This window comes from Perissodus microlepis, chromosome 4 (genome assembly GCF_051167445.1).
Source record: "Perissodus microlepis isolate ML-2025 ecotype Zambia chromosome 4, ASM5116744v1, whole genome shotgun sequence".
Classification (NCBI taxonomy): domain Eukaryota; kingdom Metazoa; phylum Chordata; class Actinopteri; order Cichliformes; family Cichlidae; genus Perissodus; species Perissodus microlepis.
The window spans coordinates 1766879-1781399 of record NC_140464.1 but is presented as its reverse complement, the minus strand read 5'-3'; the positions used below and the strand labels follow the sequence as shown (position 1 = coordinate 1781399).

At 45.0% G+C, this 14521-nt stretch overlaps 1 protein-coding gene across 5 annotated transcripts in view; it reads left to right on the top strand.

The window, feature by feature from the left end:
- Positions 1-14521, top strand: part of taok2a (TAO kinase 2a) — a 31303-nt gene that overhangs the window by 9360 nt on the left and 7422 nt on the right. For 4 of the 5 annotated variants that reach the window (XR_014800011.1, XM_084925007.1, XM_084925010.1 and 1 more), the window contains exons 2-17: positions 1158-1298; positions 8371-8442; positions 8663-8764; positions 9254-9299; positions 9394-9490; positions 9595-9708; positions 10144-10235; positions 10308-10401; positions 10494-10575; positions 10671-10841; positions 11140-11349; positions 11430-11558; positions 12928-13164; positions 13375-13503; positions 13900-14103; positions 14186-14425. Coding sequence is in view for 4 of the 5 variants with exons in the window: in XM_084925007.1 (XP_084781133.1) it covers positions 1167-1298; positions 8371-8442; positions 8663-8764; positions 9254-9299; positions 9394-9490; positions 9595-9708; positions 10144-10235; positions 10308-10401; positions 10494-10575; positions 10671-10841; positions 11140-11349; positions 11430-11558; positions 12928-13164; positions 13375-13503; positions 13900-14103; positions 14186-14425 (2151 nt within the window). In the remaining variant the exon portion in view is untranslated. Of the gene's footprint in view, positions 1-44; positions 152-1157; positions 1299-8370; positions 8443-8662; positions 8765-9253; positions 9300-9393; positions 9491-9594; positions 9709-10143; positions 10236-10307; positions 10402-10493; positions 10576-10670; positions 10842-11139; positions 11350-11429; positions 11559-12927; positions 13165-13374; positions 13504-13899; positions 14104-14185; positions 14426-14521 lie in introns of those variants that run through there. The other variant, XM_084925008.1, reaches the window with a different exon arrangement.

Here is a 14521-nt window from a genome sequence, read left to right as displayed (position 1 = left end):
CCAAACATTTGAAGCGTCTGCACCGACGCGCCGGGCTGGTTATCGTCGCCGTCGTTAGTTTTCGTACGAGTGGATCTCCTCTGATGTTTTTCAGCAGCGCTGTCGTCGTAGAAACAAGAAGACAGAGGCTGAACGTGACTGCTCGGACTGGGTGAGTGGATTTGAAGGACGAGCGCGTGTCCTTATTTTGGAAGCTGTCGGCCTTTCACGTCTCGCTGCTGCCGTCACTAAAGCGATCTGAGCCGAACAGTTCTTCATTGAAGCCCATTCATGGTGAAGAGCACTTTGTGAAAACGCAGCTGCCATTTTGTCTCCCCCACATGGGTCCGTGTCACTCTCCCTCCCTGCATTGTTTGTATTTGGCACTCCCACGGTGAAACAGCCCGATTTTCCCTGGAACGCTTCACGAGCCTCGACTTGTCAGCCGGTTCCCAGATAGACGGCTGAAGTGCAGATCCCGTGTTAACTGTGAACGGTAACGTCAGCAGCAGCCAGTCGTGGGATTCCTGGTGCAATACGCAGCGTTATAGATGTGCAGCGCAGACTGGGAACATCAGGGAAGCTGATGGAGTCTCTGTGAGGGAATACTGGAAGTGGGTCACTTTACAAGAGTGCAGGAATGCATTTCCCAGCATGTTTAGCACATTAATTTGATGGTTTTCAGCCCAGCTGAAGTATAAAAGGGCAAATCACATGCTGCAAAAGCAACACAGGCACCCGCTGTCTTAGTTAAAGGGGCAGCCAACATATAGGAAAACTTTGATCCAGTGTTTCCAGCACTTGAATCCGAATCATTGATACTTAGAAAACCTCTTTCCCCTCCTTTTTATACTCATTTAGGTACATAAATATGTATGTATAGACATAGCTATGTGATTGTTTATATAATGGTAATTATATTTTATGTATGTTTCACGCTAATAAGAAAACTAATAAAACAACCTGTAAATGTCTGAACAGAGGTCAGAATGATTTAAACTCATAAAGCATCACATCCACAGATCATGAAGATTTATTTGCCTCCAGGGGAAAATCTGAGAAAATCTGATTATGACTAAAACCCCAGTTAACAAGAAAAAGCTTTGACCTCTGACCTCCATGTTTTCACCCTGATTTCAATCTGCAGCACTGACCTGAGCACTCTCTCCATCCTCCAGGCCCTGGCCATGCCCTCGAATGCGCGGGCGGGCAATCTGAAGGACCCCGAGGTGGCTGATCTGTTCTGCAAAGATGACCCGGAGAAGCTGTTCACCGACCTCCGGGAGATCGGCCACGGGAGCTTTGGAGCGGTGTACTTTGTGAGTAGAATCGGAAGTCCGTCCGCTTTTGACCGTGTCAGTAACAAACTCACGCTCTGGTTTTAATGTTGTTCAGTGTGAGCAGCTTCTCTCTCTCCAGTTGTGAGTTTAAAACAAAGACATCAGGTGAAGCCAGTTAATTTGGCTTTATTTGCGTGTTAAATGATCCCTCAGAGAAAGTTAGCCACATGTGCCCGATCCTGTCTGCTCCTGGATTTACTAAAGTCCACAGCTTGTTAGGACTCTGCACCTTCATAACTACAGTACCCACCAAAATAAAGGTGTGGGCCTCTAAAGCAGGGGTCTCAAACTTAAATGAGCTGTGGGTCGCTGTCTCATTGGAGAACACTTTAGGGATCAAGTAATACAAACAAACAAGGAAAAACCCACAAATTCTTCTGAGCGGCGTGTAGCACATAAAATCGGTTCGAGGTCAGTAAGCACAACCAGAATTCATACATTAGGCGCACTGTTGATTTGTGAGAAAATTAAAGGATTTTAAGTGGCCTTAGTGCGGAGAATTCATTACACAGAAGAAAAGAATATATCACGATATATATCGTTACCGCTAGGGATGGGTATCGTTTAGGTTTTATCCAATACCGGTGCCAAACCGGTACTTTTGAAACGGTGCCGGTGCTTAAACGGTGCTCAAACCGGTGCTTAAAGAATGGAGAACACAAACTTGGTCCAAAAACCTCTCATGTTCAGCTGTTTTTTTATAAAAAGATAACAATGTTAGCCTTTTTTGCAGCTATGGGGCATATATGGTATCACTCTTGGCTGGAAGCAGTGCTTAAACAATGGAAAAAACACAAACTTTGTCCAAAAACCTCTCATGTTCAGCTGTTTTCCACTTTTCCTTTGGTCATTTTAGCCTTTTTGGCCAGGGTGAAGGGAGCATCTGCCATCAAACAAGAAGACAGCCGCATGTAGCTATGACGGTGTTTGCTAGTTCACCTTACATGCATTAATGTAATAACGTGGTTAGCCTACTCAACGTAAATTACACACGAACAACATTAAGCTACTCACGCAGAGAAGAACGGCTGCTGCTGCATCATCATCCTCATCATTTCTGCTACACTGGCAGGGCTAGGGGCCAGGACTCTCCTCTTCGGGTTTTTGGGGGATGTTGCTCCGGGTCCGATAACAGGCACCACACCCACAGTAGATGTGCACGGTGTGAGGTCTCGCAGCAAGCTATCAAATACGGTGCATTTCTCGGCTTTTAACAAAATGCTATGCGTCGCCAGGTGTTTCATCGGATTCGAAGAGTTACCTCCTTTGACAGTATCACAGTATCAGCTTAAAGCACTTGTTGCTGCTCAGTTTGCATCTTTTGCTGTGAAGTACAGCCAGACTTTTGACCGCTTCGCCTTGGGCATTTTTAATCTGTAGCTCTGCTCTAAAAGAACATACGTACCTGGACCCGCCTACTATCCTCGGAAACGTAAAATGATTGGCTAGAATCTAAAGTGTATCACAGCTCAGGAAAAAAAAGCACCGAAATAAAGCACCGAAATGTGCGCTGCTTTTCAGTCTGGTTACTACCGTTTATGTCAGAACCGGTGCCATCATGGTACCCATCCCTAGTTACCGCACATGCTTCAAATTATACCGCAATATGCATTTTAGGCCATATCGGCCAGTCTGTACACCCGAGTGTTCTAGAGTCAGTGTGAGGTCGTCTGTCCTCTCAGGTCTTATACAGGACTAGCTAAGGACCACATGTGCTTTTGGTCCTGATGCAGAAACCTCTGTCGGGCTATTGGTGCAACCTGTTTCTGTGCTGTGGCGCTCCAAGGCAGGATGTTTTCTTACATCTAGAACAAAGACGTGCACGAGTTAAGTGGCTCTTTTGAACGTCATATTGTAGCAATGATCAGATCCTCTGGAACGTGAGCACATGGGGATTGTGTGACCTACGAGCATCGTTCCCGTTCCACCACGTCCTCCTGTCCTTAAGAAACTCCTAAACCTCTTAACTGCTCCTCTCTGCTTCAAACACTTCAGCTTCAAAGCTCTTTTAAAGGCTGAGCATGTTTTATGAAAAAGTTTTATCTCTGCTGGGATTTACTTCTGACTTTAAGGGGAAATTCTTAGAAAATGTTCTTGAAGCTATTCTTAGTACAAGGAAGCTCTGCGGCTAGACGGCGAATCATCACGTTTTTCCAGCAGTCGGTGACTGATGGGTGTAAACCAGTTTAGAAGTGTGGGACCAGAGCAGACGTGAAGCTTGCATCTGCACATGTTTGTATAGGTGCAGACATACAGCAGCACGTTCTGCACGCTGGGATTATCTTAAACCAAATCAAATAGTTTGGCTTGTTGTCTGAGTGTCTCTCTTGGATGTACTCGCTGAGCTGTCCACCGCGTGGATCTGAGTGGGTTTCTCTTTGAAATCACTCTTATCTGTCATTAATAAAGAGAGTGTGAATCTGAAAATGTCCCCCAGCTTATTAGAAAACAGTGGGAACATGACGAGTGTGTGCGCCGCGGCTCTGCATCTCATTTCACCTGTAAAATATTCTTGAGGCTGAGTGGTAGACTCACACCTCCACACTGCACGTCTGAGTTTCAGAGGAGCCTTGAAAGGCCATTAGAGAAGAGCTGCAGAAATAGACGCTGCGCAGCAATTTGCATCAGATAAAAAAGAACGTTTCACACGCTGCGCCCCTCAGCGTCTCTAAAACTGTCGCTCACAACAGCTTCAAGTGTTTGCGTTTCCTGTCGTGTCTCCTGTTCCAGCGGTGGATGTTCGTGTTGAAGTAGCGAGGGCGGTGCGTGTACAGTAATCCCTGAGAGGTGACCCTCAAGCTGTTTTGTTTGTTTGTTTTTGTTTGTTTTTTTTATTCTTTTGGGTCTGTGCGAGGTCAAAGTCGAACCCCTATATGTGACCACCCCCGGCACAGAAGCCCCGCCCACTCACTGTTCAGACCTTCAGCTTATGAAGAGCTGCCAATCAAAAGAAAGCTGCCTTAAACTGAGGGAGGTGGGAACTCAGAGCTTCTAATTAGTAGTCACAATTTCTAAGCAGTGAAATAAATAATAACAGTAAATTAAAGGTTTTGTGAAAACTTGATATTGATTAAAAAAACCCACTATTAGCTAGGGCTGGGTTTTGATTATCGATTTATCGATTAAAATTGATTAAAGCTTGAATAACGTAAAATCGATTCATTCAAATCCTGAATCGATTTTTTTATATAAATGTATTTTGCCCAAAATTCCAGAATCTCAGGTGAAACGTCACAAAATTTTGACAACCACCAAACATTTAAAACAGTAACTGAGAGCAGGAACACGGCTTCTGCACAGAGACGTAAACACAAAGACCCGCCGACGGATCAGAATCAGTGAGATGTGACTTTCTCACCGACGGCACGGACACGGTCGGATCTGTCGGCAGGTCCGCGTGGTTTTGTTTTTGCTCACAGGCTTTCCACCTTTTTCCTTATAAAACGCCGTTTTTACCGTTTCTTCCTGCAGTAAATATAAACAACGACAGTATTCAGGAAGAAAACCAAACATTGCAGATATTTTATCATAACTCTGGTTTTACGTGGCCGATCAACACAATTTAAAAACTGGTATAAAGTCCACACTTTTCCCATCAGTTGTTCCGTCTGTCCTGCTCACATCTCCAATGGTTGTACACGTTGTCATTAACGTGGCTTCACTCCACATCAGCCGCTTTGCTCGCTAAAACACCGGTGTCGGCACATAAGGACGCTGTCATAGCCTGTCAACCACGTTGATTAGCTGCGTATATACGAATGTGAATCGCATGATTGGCTGGACTGTGGGATAAGGTGGCATCGTTCTGATCCCATACAGGAGCAGCCAGTCACTGACTGACTCACACTGCAAAACAGAATTGTTAAAGTTTTAATTTTAATTTCAATTCAGGTGAGATTTTTTCTGTGCGCAGAGACCGTGCAGCAGTGCACAACTGCGCACGCGCGCAGCTTACAGGGAACGTTGGCTGTGTCTCTAATTAAACCTCTGTAACTTTGCTCTGCTTCACTTCAGCAGCATCAGGTAATGTTCATGTGTTGATTAATGACTTTCTTTTGTTTTTGATCTACTGCAGAATGTTTTTAAGGTTATCTGTTATAAAATCCAGGCCAGGAAAATCTCCTTCATGTTGTTCTGTGTTTTATCCTCAGTTACTTTGACACAAAGGCCTCTGCTGTGATGCTCACACTTTTGATAAAGTCTCACAAGTGTCAGCTTTCTTTTTATAGATATAAAAATATGGAAATGTACTGATGCATGATCAGAATTATAATATTTCTGACAGAGGCAAAATTTTCCCGATTCGAATCGTGAATTGAATCGATTCTAGAAATCAGTGACGATACCCGGCCCTCCTATTAGCAGTATATTAAGGAACGATAATTGATTAAAAGCTGCACTTTGTACGAAACTGTTGCTCGACTATGCAGCGTTATCGCCACAGCTAACGGTGAAACGTTTATTTTTGTTTGTTCATGAAAAACCTGCTGAGACGTTTGCTGGCCGTGGCTGTTTATTTGCAGGTTATGGATCAGAAATCGTTCGATAAACAACATCTTTCAGCTGTAGTTGAGAGAGATGTTAGCAGACGGTGACAATAACTAACAGTTATTATTGGTTTGATCGTTGCTTGGCTGTTCTGGGGTGTTTGTTCGGCTTTTTATGTGCTGCGTCACACATTTTCCCCCATTGGGTCACAATTCTATCGGTTAGGATTTTGGAGATCTCTGCTGCCCCCCCCCAAAAAAAACCAAAAAAACAACCTAGCTGCTTTTAAACCTCCTGTTTGTGTCGGAGGGTGAGCTGATGGGCTGCTCCAAGGCTCAGTATAAGATAAAGGAAAATTCTGATGAGCAGTAAATCATGCAATGCTGCTGTATTGGGTCTCCAAAGATGTTAGTTTGTGTATTTTAATGCTCATTTCAGGTATTCTTGACAGCAGAGGTGATGCTGTTGCATCACAGGGTCTTATCAGTACTGTGAGAATGCAGAATGACTTCATCTGGCGCCTGTAAGCAGCGTCCTCTCTCAGGATCAGGATCCAACACTTTGAACAGCTGTGAGAACATCGAGTATGTGATTCAAAAATAAATCATGTAGTTTGGATGACTAATGGATCATTGTGTCCAGCTCTGTTCTCGCCTCACCGAGCAGGGCTTGTCGATCGTTTGGCTCCACCGAGTGGTCCTAAAATTAACCTGCACGCCGAGTCCGAGGGGAAAAAGAGGAAAGGAAAACTGACGTAAAGAAACGTTTTTCCAACAGACTAATTGTGCCGAGTAAATGCAGCAGTGGAGCAGACTCGGTTACAGAAGTAAACCTCTTATTTTTTTTTTTCCCCTTCGTGTCTTTAAAATGTTTTTCTAAAAGAAAATCCTGTAACAAAGCGAGTCGTGTCATTTACACACGCGTGACCCGGTTACTGTCGGCTTTCACAGTAAGCTGATTTTTCCTAAACACAAAGCAGACGAGAAGCGAAGGAACGTTTGTAATCAGGACTGGGGATTAGACGAACCCGGTTTCTCCAGAGAGTGCATTTCCTGTGCACCAGATCACGTTTCCACACCGGTTTTAAATGCAGACGAAGACGAGCACAAAGAAAACACTTTCCTTTTCTGTTCTGATGGATTCTGTCAGAGGTGAAATCAAACATGACACAGTTACCTAGAAGCATAAATACATCAGTCTTAAATAAACAGGAAGAGGAAGAAAGCTTACTCTATTGTCTCCTAAACCAAACATTACTTTAAAAATAACCATGAAGTGGGCACAGTTTACTTACTGCAGTCTCCACCTCCTTCCAGAGAACAGCAGCATGCTGGATGAGTCTAAAGACTGGAATAAGAAGCTAATCCTTTCACAGTAAGGTCAGGAGGTCGGATTGAAACCTTTTATTATCCAACCGTCTGAGAGAAATCGTTCTCTGTTCACTGGTTCAGCTTGATTATAATTCATTCATGATTAAGTATGACTGAGATATATATATCTATATATATATATAGATATATATATCTATATATATATATAGATATATATATCTATATATATATATAGATATATCTATATCTATATCTATAGATATCTATATATATCTATATAGATATATCTATATAGATATATCTATATATATATATAGATATCTATATATATCTATATAGATATATCTATATCTATCTATATAGATATATATAGATATATCTATATAGATATATCTATATATATCTATATAGATATATATAGATATATCTATATAGATATATCTATATATATCTATATAGATATATATAGATATATCTATATAGATATATCTATATATATCTATATAGATATATATAGATATATCTATATAGATATATATAGATATATCTATATATATATATATCTATATATATATATATCTATATATATATATATAGATAGAGAGAGAGAGATATATCTATATATATATATCTATATATATATATAGAGAGAGATATATATAGAGAGAGATATATATATAGATAGATATATATATATATATATATAGAGATATAGAGATATATAGAGATATAGAGATATATATATATATATATAGAGATATAGAGATATATAGAGATATAGAGATATATATATATATATAGAGAGAGAGAGATATAGATATAAATAATATTTTTCTCTCTTTAAATGTTGCTCATTAGAAACCTTTTTAAATAAATCTATGAAGTTATTTCGCCGGCGGTTCGTCAGAGGGGACAAACCGGTTGCTCACACATCCTGACGCAGTCCCCAATCGAAAACCGGTTCCACTCATTTCCATCAAAGTCAAGCGCGGCGCCATGCCAACTACCTGTCACCACAGCAGCGTAACGTTCCTGGGCCCGAGCCATTACTTTGCTCACACAGAGATTACTCCACCCTCTGGTGTAGTTCGACAATAAGAACTGGCTCCTCATCAGCACAGTCTCGGTGGTTGCGTGCCTGTGAGGGCAGGCTTGCAGATCGCGGGTTCGATTCCTGAAACAGAACTGAAATGTACTGAGGGCTGATAAATTGTGTTTGTGTCGTCCAACAGGCCCGAGATGTGAGCAACAATGAAGTGGTGGCCATCAAAAAGATGTCGTACAGCGGCAAGCAGACCAACGAGGTAACGAGCGCAACGATCGTAGATTTGAAGATCTGCCTACCCTCGTCTGCTCGTGCTCTGATAGCAAACAGTCGCACTGATGTTAAGCAGCTAATTTTGGGATTTTGTGTGCCAGAAAAATTATTTTACAGATTTAAATTCTTTCGAACTTCTTTACATTTTAAATGTGCTGTGAGACACTTTAGAAAGAAGAGCTGAGTGTTTTTCTGTTGCTGTGCAGAAATGGCAGGACATCATCAAAGAGGTGAAGTTCCTGCAGAAGCTTCGCCACCCCAACACCATCGAGTACCTGGGCTGCTACCTGAAGGAGCACACGGCATGGGTACGTCCTGTAACGTGTGGTTAACGGGGAGGTGTTTTAACCTAGGGCCAGCACAGTGGTTAGCATTGTTGAATCACAGCAAGAAGGTCCTGAGTTCATTCCTCTATCAGGCCGGGGTCTTTGTAGAGTTTGCATGCTCTCCCAGTGATTGTGTGGGTTCACTCCAGGTACAACGGCTTCTTCCCACAGTCCAAAAACACGCAGTTATTGGGGTTAGGTTAAGTGGTAACTCTAAATTGCCCATAGTCTGTCTCCTGCTGGTTATTATAGGGGGAAAATGTCATTTTATTAGGAATAAGTGTTTAGTAACTGAACTGTTATTCAGTGACATCACCTCACAGTGGAAAAACATCGAAATGGAGACGTTTCTGTTGGTTGAAGCGGTCTCAGCCGAGCTGTGACACATAGAGGTGGAGGAGTTCATCATGTTAGGTCGGCTGTGTGAGCTCCTTCACTGATGATGTGTAATCGCTGTCGTTTCCTCCTCAGCTGGTGATGGAGTATTGCCTCGGCTCGGCCTCAGACCTCCTTGAAGGTTCGTGCAGTGCTGCACACACTTCACCCGTTTTTATTCGTTCTTCTTGTGTTTCTGGTTTTTCTGATGAATAAACTCTTCTTTCTCCTTGCAGTTCACAAAAAGCCGCTCCAGGAAGTAGAAATAGCTGCTATTACCCACGGTGCACTGCAGGGGTTGGCATATCTTCACTCTCACAATATGATTCACAGGTAAGAGCCTTTAAACCAAGAAGACCTGCAAACACACAGGCGTGTGGCGTAGATGCAGTTAGAGCCCACCGCCAGCAGGGGTCACACTCTCCTCTCTCCTGCAGGGACGTGAAGGCAGGAAACATCCTGCTGACGGAGCCGGGTCAGGTCAAACTGGGGGACTTTGGCTCCGCCTCCATCGTGTCTCCGGCCAACTCCTTCGTGGGGACGCCATACTGGTGAGCATCGATGGAGCTCGTTCAGTCCATGTTTTGAACAGACAAACCAACGACCAATCAGAGCGTGAATAGGACCGGACCACAGATGAGATCTCCTTCGTTTACATTTGAAAGCTTCTTGAATTTGTACCCAGGATATGTTCAAAATCTCTTTTCAACAGCAAAATTAGCCTAATATTAGCTGAAAGGTCATATTCAGGATCATCAGCGCTGCCCTCTGAGATTTTACTTTTACCAGCTGTTGATTAAACAGCTTCAGTGTAGCTTTATTTGTTTGCAGATGTTCAGTTTTAACCCCTGAATAATAAAATAAGTGGACAACATCTGAGTTTTTTTCTCGTAGTGCAGCTTTTTTTGTTATTTCGCTGAAACACATTTTGCACGTCGTGCGGCGCACCAGCGGATGACTCGGCCCGTTCTCTCTGTCTTCTCCAGGATGGCTCCGGAGGTGATCTTGGCCATGGACGAGGGCCAGTACGACGGGAAGGTGGACGTCTGGTCCCTGGGCATCACCTGCATAGAGCTGGGTATGAGCTGCTGTCTGTGCTCTTAAAGTGTGAGCCTGGGGCTCTGTGATGCTAACTGTCGTTCTTCTGCAGCGGAGAGGAAACCCCCCCTGTTCAACATGAATGCTATGAGTGCCTTATACCACATCGCTCAGAATGAAAGCCCCGTCCTGCAGTCCAATCACTGGTGAGCAGCCTCCATGTTTTCCTGTGGCGCCGTGTATCCCTCTGTCCACTTCGGAGACACTGCAGCGAACTGATGTTGTGTTTTTGTTTCAGGTCCGATTCCTTCCGCAGTTTTGTCGACTCTTGCCTACAGAAGATTCCCCAGGACCGGCCTACCTCGGACGTGCTTCTCAATGTGAGCGTTATTGATCCAGGACAGTTTTATCGTGTTTGTTTTTTAAACCTGCCCTGCTGCGTGTTCACCTGGCATTTCTATCCCTCCTCCCGCAGCATCGCTTCTTGTGCCACGAGCGCCCGCTGACCGTCGTCATGGACCTGATCGCACGAACCAAGGACGCGGTGAGGGAGCTCGACAACCTGCAGTACCGCAAGATGAAGAAGATCCTGTTCCAGGAAACCCAACAGAACGGCCCCGTCACCGAGGGAGGCGAGGAGGAGGAGGTGAGGAAGGAGCACAGATCAGGAGATTTGTGCTGTTTTGGCTTGAAATACCAAAAAAGGAGGAAACTAACCTCAGAACATTTTCCTCTGACTGGCTTTAAGCAGGAATGTTGGAGTGTTACTGGAAACTTGACTGTGTTTGTAGGAAAGTGCACAAAAATAGTGAGAAAGCCGAAGGCGGGCCGTCGGAGCTGTCGCCCTCTCCGTTTCAGCTTTAGGTCTTGTCATGTGATCGGGCTGGGAGAGACTCCTGATGAGGATTCATGTGTGAAAGAAGATTTTGTTTTGTGTGTTTCAGGAGGTGGAGCCGTACCTGCTGCAGACGGGCACCGTTAACAGCATGGAGAGCTCCCAGTCTGTTCCCAGTATGTCCATCTCAGCCAGCTCTCAGAGCAGCTCGGTCAACAGCCTCGCCGACGCCTCCGACGACAGCAGCAACGAGATGGCCATGATGCAGGAGGGCGAGCACACGGTCACCTCCAACAGCTCCATCATCCACCGACCCACGGTAAGTGCTTGGCTTAAAGCTCACCTGACATCCAGCTCGCCTCCTCTGGATTCACCATCCCGATTCTCCCTCCTCCTCAGGGTCAGGACAACATCTACGATGACCCGTACCAGCCAGAGATGGATCAGCCTCAGGCTCCTTCAGCTGGACGCCGGCGAGCCTTCTATCGAAACCGTGACCACTTTGCCACCATCCGCACGGCCTCTTTGGTAAGATCCGTCGCAGATAGAGATGGAGGTTCTACAGATATCTATGAATGGAGCTGTAGTGGAGTAAAATGACCTCAGTTTGTCCACAGACAGTAGTGACTACGGATGGGTATCATTTAGGTTTTATCCGATAACGGTACTTTTGAAACGATGCTCAAACCGGTGCTTAAAGAATGGAGAACACAAACTTGGTCCAAAAACCTCTCATGTTTAGCTGGTTTTTTATAAAAAGATAACAATGTTAGCCTTTTCTGCAGCTATGGGGCATATATGGTATCACTCTTGGCTGGAAGCAGTGCTTAAACAATGGAAAAAACACAAACTTTGTCCAAAAACCTCTCATGTTTAGCTGTTTTCCACTTTTTCTTTGGTCATTTTAGCCTTTTTGGCCAGGGTGAAGGGAGCATCTGCCATCAAACAAGAAGACAGCCGCATGTAGCTATGACGGTGTTTGCTAGTTCACCTTACATGCATTAATGTAATAACGTGGTTAGCCTACTCAACGTAAATTACACACGAACAACATTAAGCTCCTCACGCAGAGAAGAACGGCTGCTGCTGCATCATCATCCTCATCATTTCTGCTACACTGGCAGGGCTAGGGGCCAGGACTCTCCTCTTCGGGTTCTTGGGGGATGTTGCTAACTCCGGGTTGATAACAGGCACCACACCCGCAGTAGATGTGCTCGGTGTGAGGTCTCGCAGCAAGCTATCAAATATGGCGCATTTCTCGGCTTTTAACAAAATGCTGTACGTCACCAGGTGTTTCATCAGATTCGAGGTGTTACCTCCTTTGACAGTATCACAGTATCAGCTTAAAGCACTTGTTGCTGCTGAGTTTGCATCTTTTGCTGTGAAGTACAGCCAGACTTTTGACCGCTTCGCCTTGGGCATTTTTAATCTGTAGCTCTGCTCTAAAAGAACGTACGTACCTGGACCCGCCTACTATCCTCGGAAACGTAAAATGATTGGCTAGAATCTAAAGTGTATCACAGCTCAGGAAAAAAAAAAGCACCGAAATGTGCGCTGCTTTTCGGTCTGGTTACTACCGTTTATGTCAGAACAGATACTGGTACCCATCCCTAGTAGTGACCGGTGTTTTTGCCACCGTTTGCACTCAGAGATGCAGACAGAGCGATGGATTAACAGGCAGCTTTTTGTCTCCAAAACCTCCACCTTTCTTCCCTGTTAGTCTTTAACAGTATTTAAAGTTCTCAGTAAAAACAGGCTCATGTCTTCACACGTGCATCACGTTTGTGAAGTTGTGAATAATCATGTGAATTAAGCAAGAAAGTCTTAAAAATGATCGTTTTTTTGATACTCGAGCCGACCTGCTGAGTCCTTGAACCTCACCACCGCCTTCCTCCAGGTGACCCGTCAGATCCAGGAGCACGAGCAGGGCTCGGCGCTGCGTGAGCAGATGTCCGGCTACAAGCGCATGAGGCGGCAGCACCAGAAGCAGCTGATGAGCCTGGAAAACAAGCTGAAGGCGGAGATGGACGAGCATCAGCTGAAGCTGGACAAAGAGCTGGAGAACCAGAGGAACACGTTCTCCACAGAGGCCGACAAGCTGGCCAAGAAGCACCAGGCCATCCTGGAGAAGGAGGTGCAGTTTTTACTATGATAATCTTTTGTAGAGTATTTTTATTTGATGAATTCAAAATCCAAAAGCGAAAACGGGTTTCAGTGTTTTTAACAGGAATTCTTTAAATTAAGTTTTTTGCATCATTTCATAGATCAAAAAAGTTTTTTCTGTCTTAATGTGAGTTATGAGTTCATTTCTTAATGTAAGGATCCTGTTTGTGTGCCCGTGCAGACGAAAGCTGCTCTGACGGAGGAGAAGAAGTTCCAGCAGCACATCCTGGGCCAGCAGAAGAAGGAACTCACCAGTTTACTGGACTCACAGAAACGCCAGTACCGCCAGCGCAAGGAGCAGCTGAAAGAGGTCGGAGCGAGTTCATCCACAGTCAGCGCAGCTGCGCGTGCCCTGCAGGCTGAACCGAACGTAGCCGCTCTAAAGGAGCCGTACGTGCCGACAGGCTGTAATTTAAAGGTTTCTGTGAAACAGAAAAACCAAACAGGATCTCTCCCACAAACGGAGAAGTTCCTGTAGGAGCTGAAACATGAAGCTGTTTGGCTGTTTAAATAGAGTTGCTTAATAAAGAGTGAAATATGTAAAATAAAAGGCAGCACAGCTGAGTTACAGCTGGCGTCTGACTGCATCTGGATTTTCAGAATAAAGCAGCAGAAGCGATCTGTGATACTAACATAAATGAGCTGACTGGTGATGAAATAAAGAGATCACAGCCCTGACCTGACTTGAACTCTGAACTCTGAACAGGAGCTGAGCGAGAACCAGTCGACTCCGAAGCGAGAGAAGCAGGAGTGGCTGGTCCGTCAGAAGGAGTGTCTGCAGCAGATGCAGGCGGAGGAGGAGGCCAGCCTGCTGCGGCGCCAGCGGCAGTACTACGAGCTGCAGTGCCGCCAGTACAAGAGGAAGATGCTGCTGGCTCGCCACAACCTGGAGCAGGACCTGCTCAGAGAGGTGGGACAGCAGCTGCGTTTGTTTTTGCTCTGCTCTCTCCGGCCGTGATTCGCTGTGATTCCTGCTTTTCTCCGTCCTTTAGGAGCTGAATAAGAAGCAGACCCAGAAGGACCTGGAGTGCGCCATGCTGCTGCGGCACCACGAGTCCACCCAGGAGCTCGAGTTCAGGCAGCTGGGCACGATGCAGCGCACCCGGGCCGAGCTGATCCGAACGCAGCACCAGACCGAGCTGACCAATCAGATGGAGTACAACAAGCGGCGAGAGCAGGAGCTTCGGCAGAAGCACGCCATGGAGGTCCGGCAGCAGCCCAAGAGTCTCAAGGTACCTCAGGAGGATCACAGCACCACCTGGTTTCCGTTACTATTTTTAAATCCCAGTAGAAATGCAGCCACAGAAGCTAGCGCAATAATTTTTTTT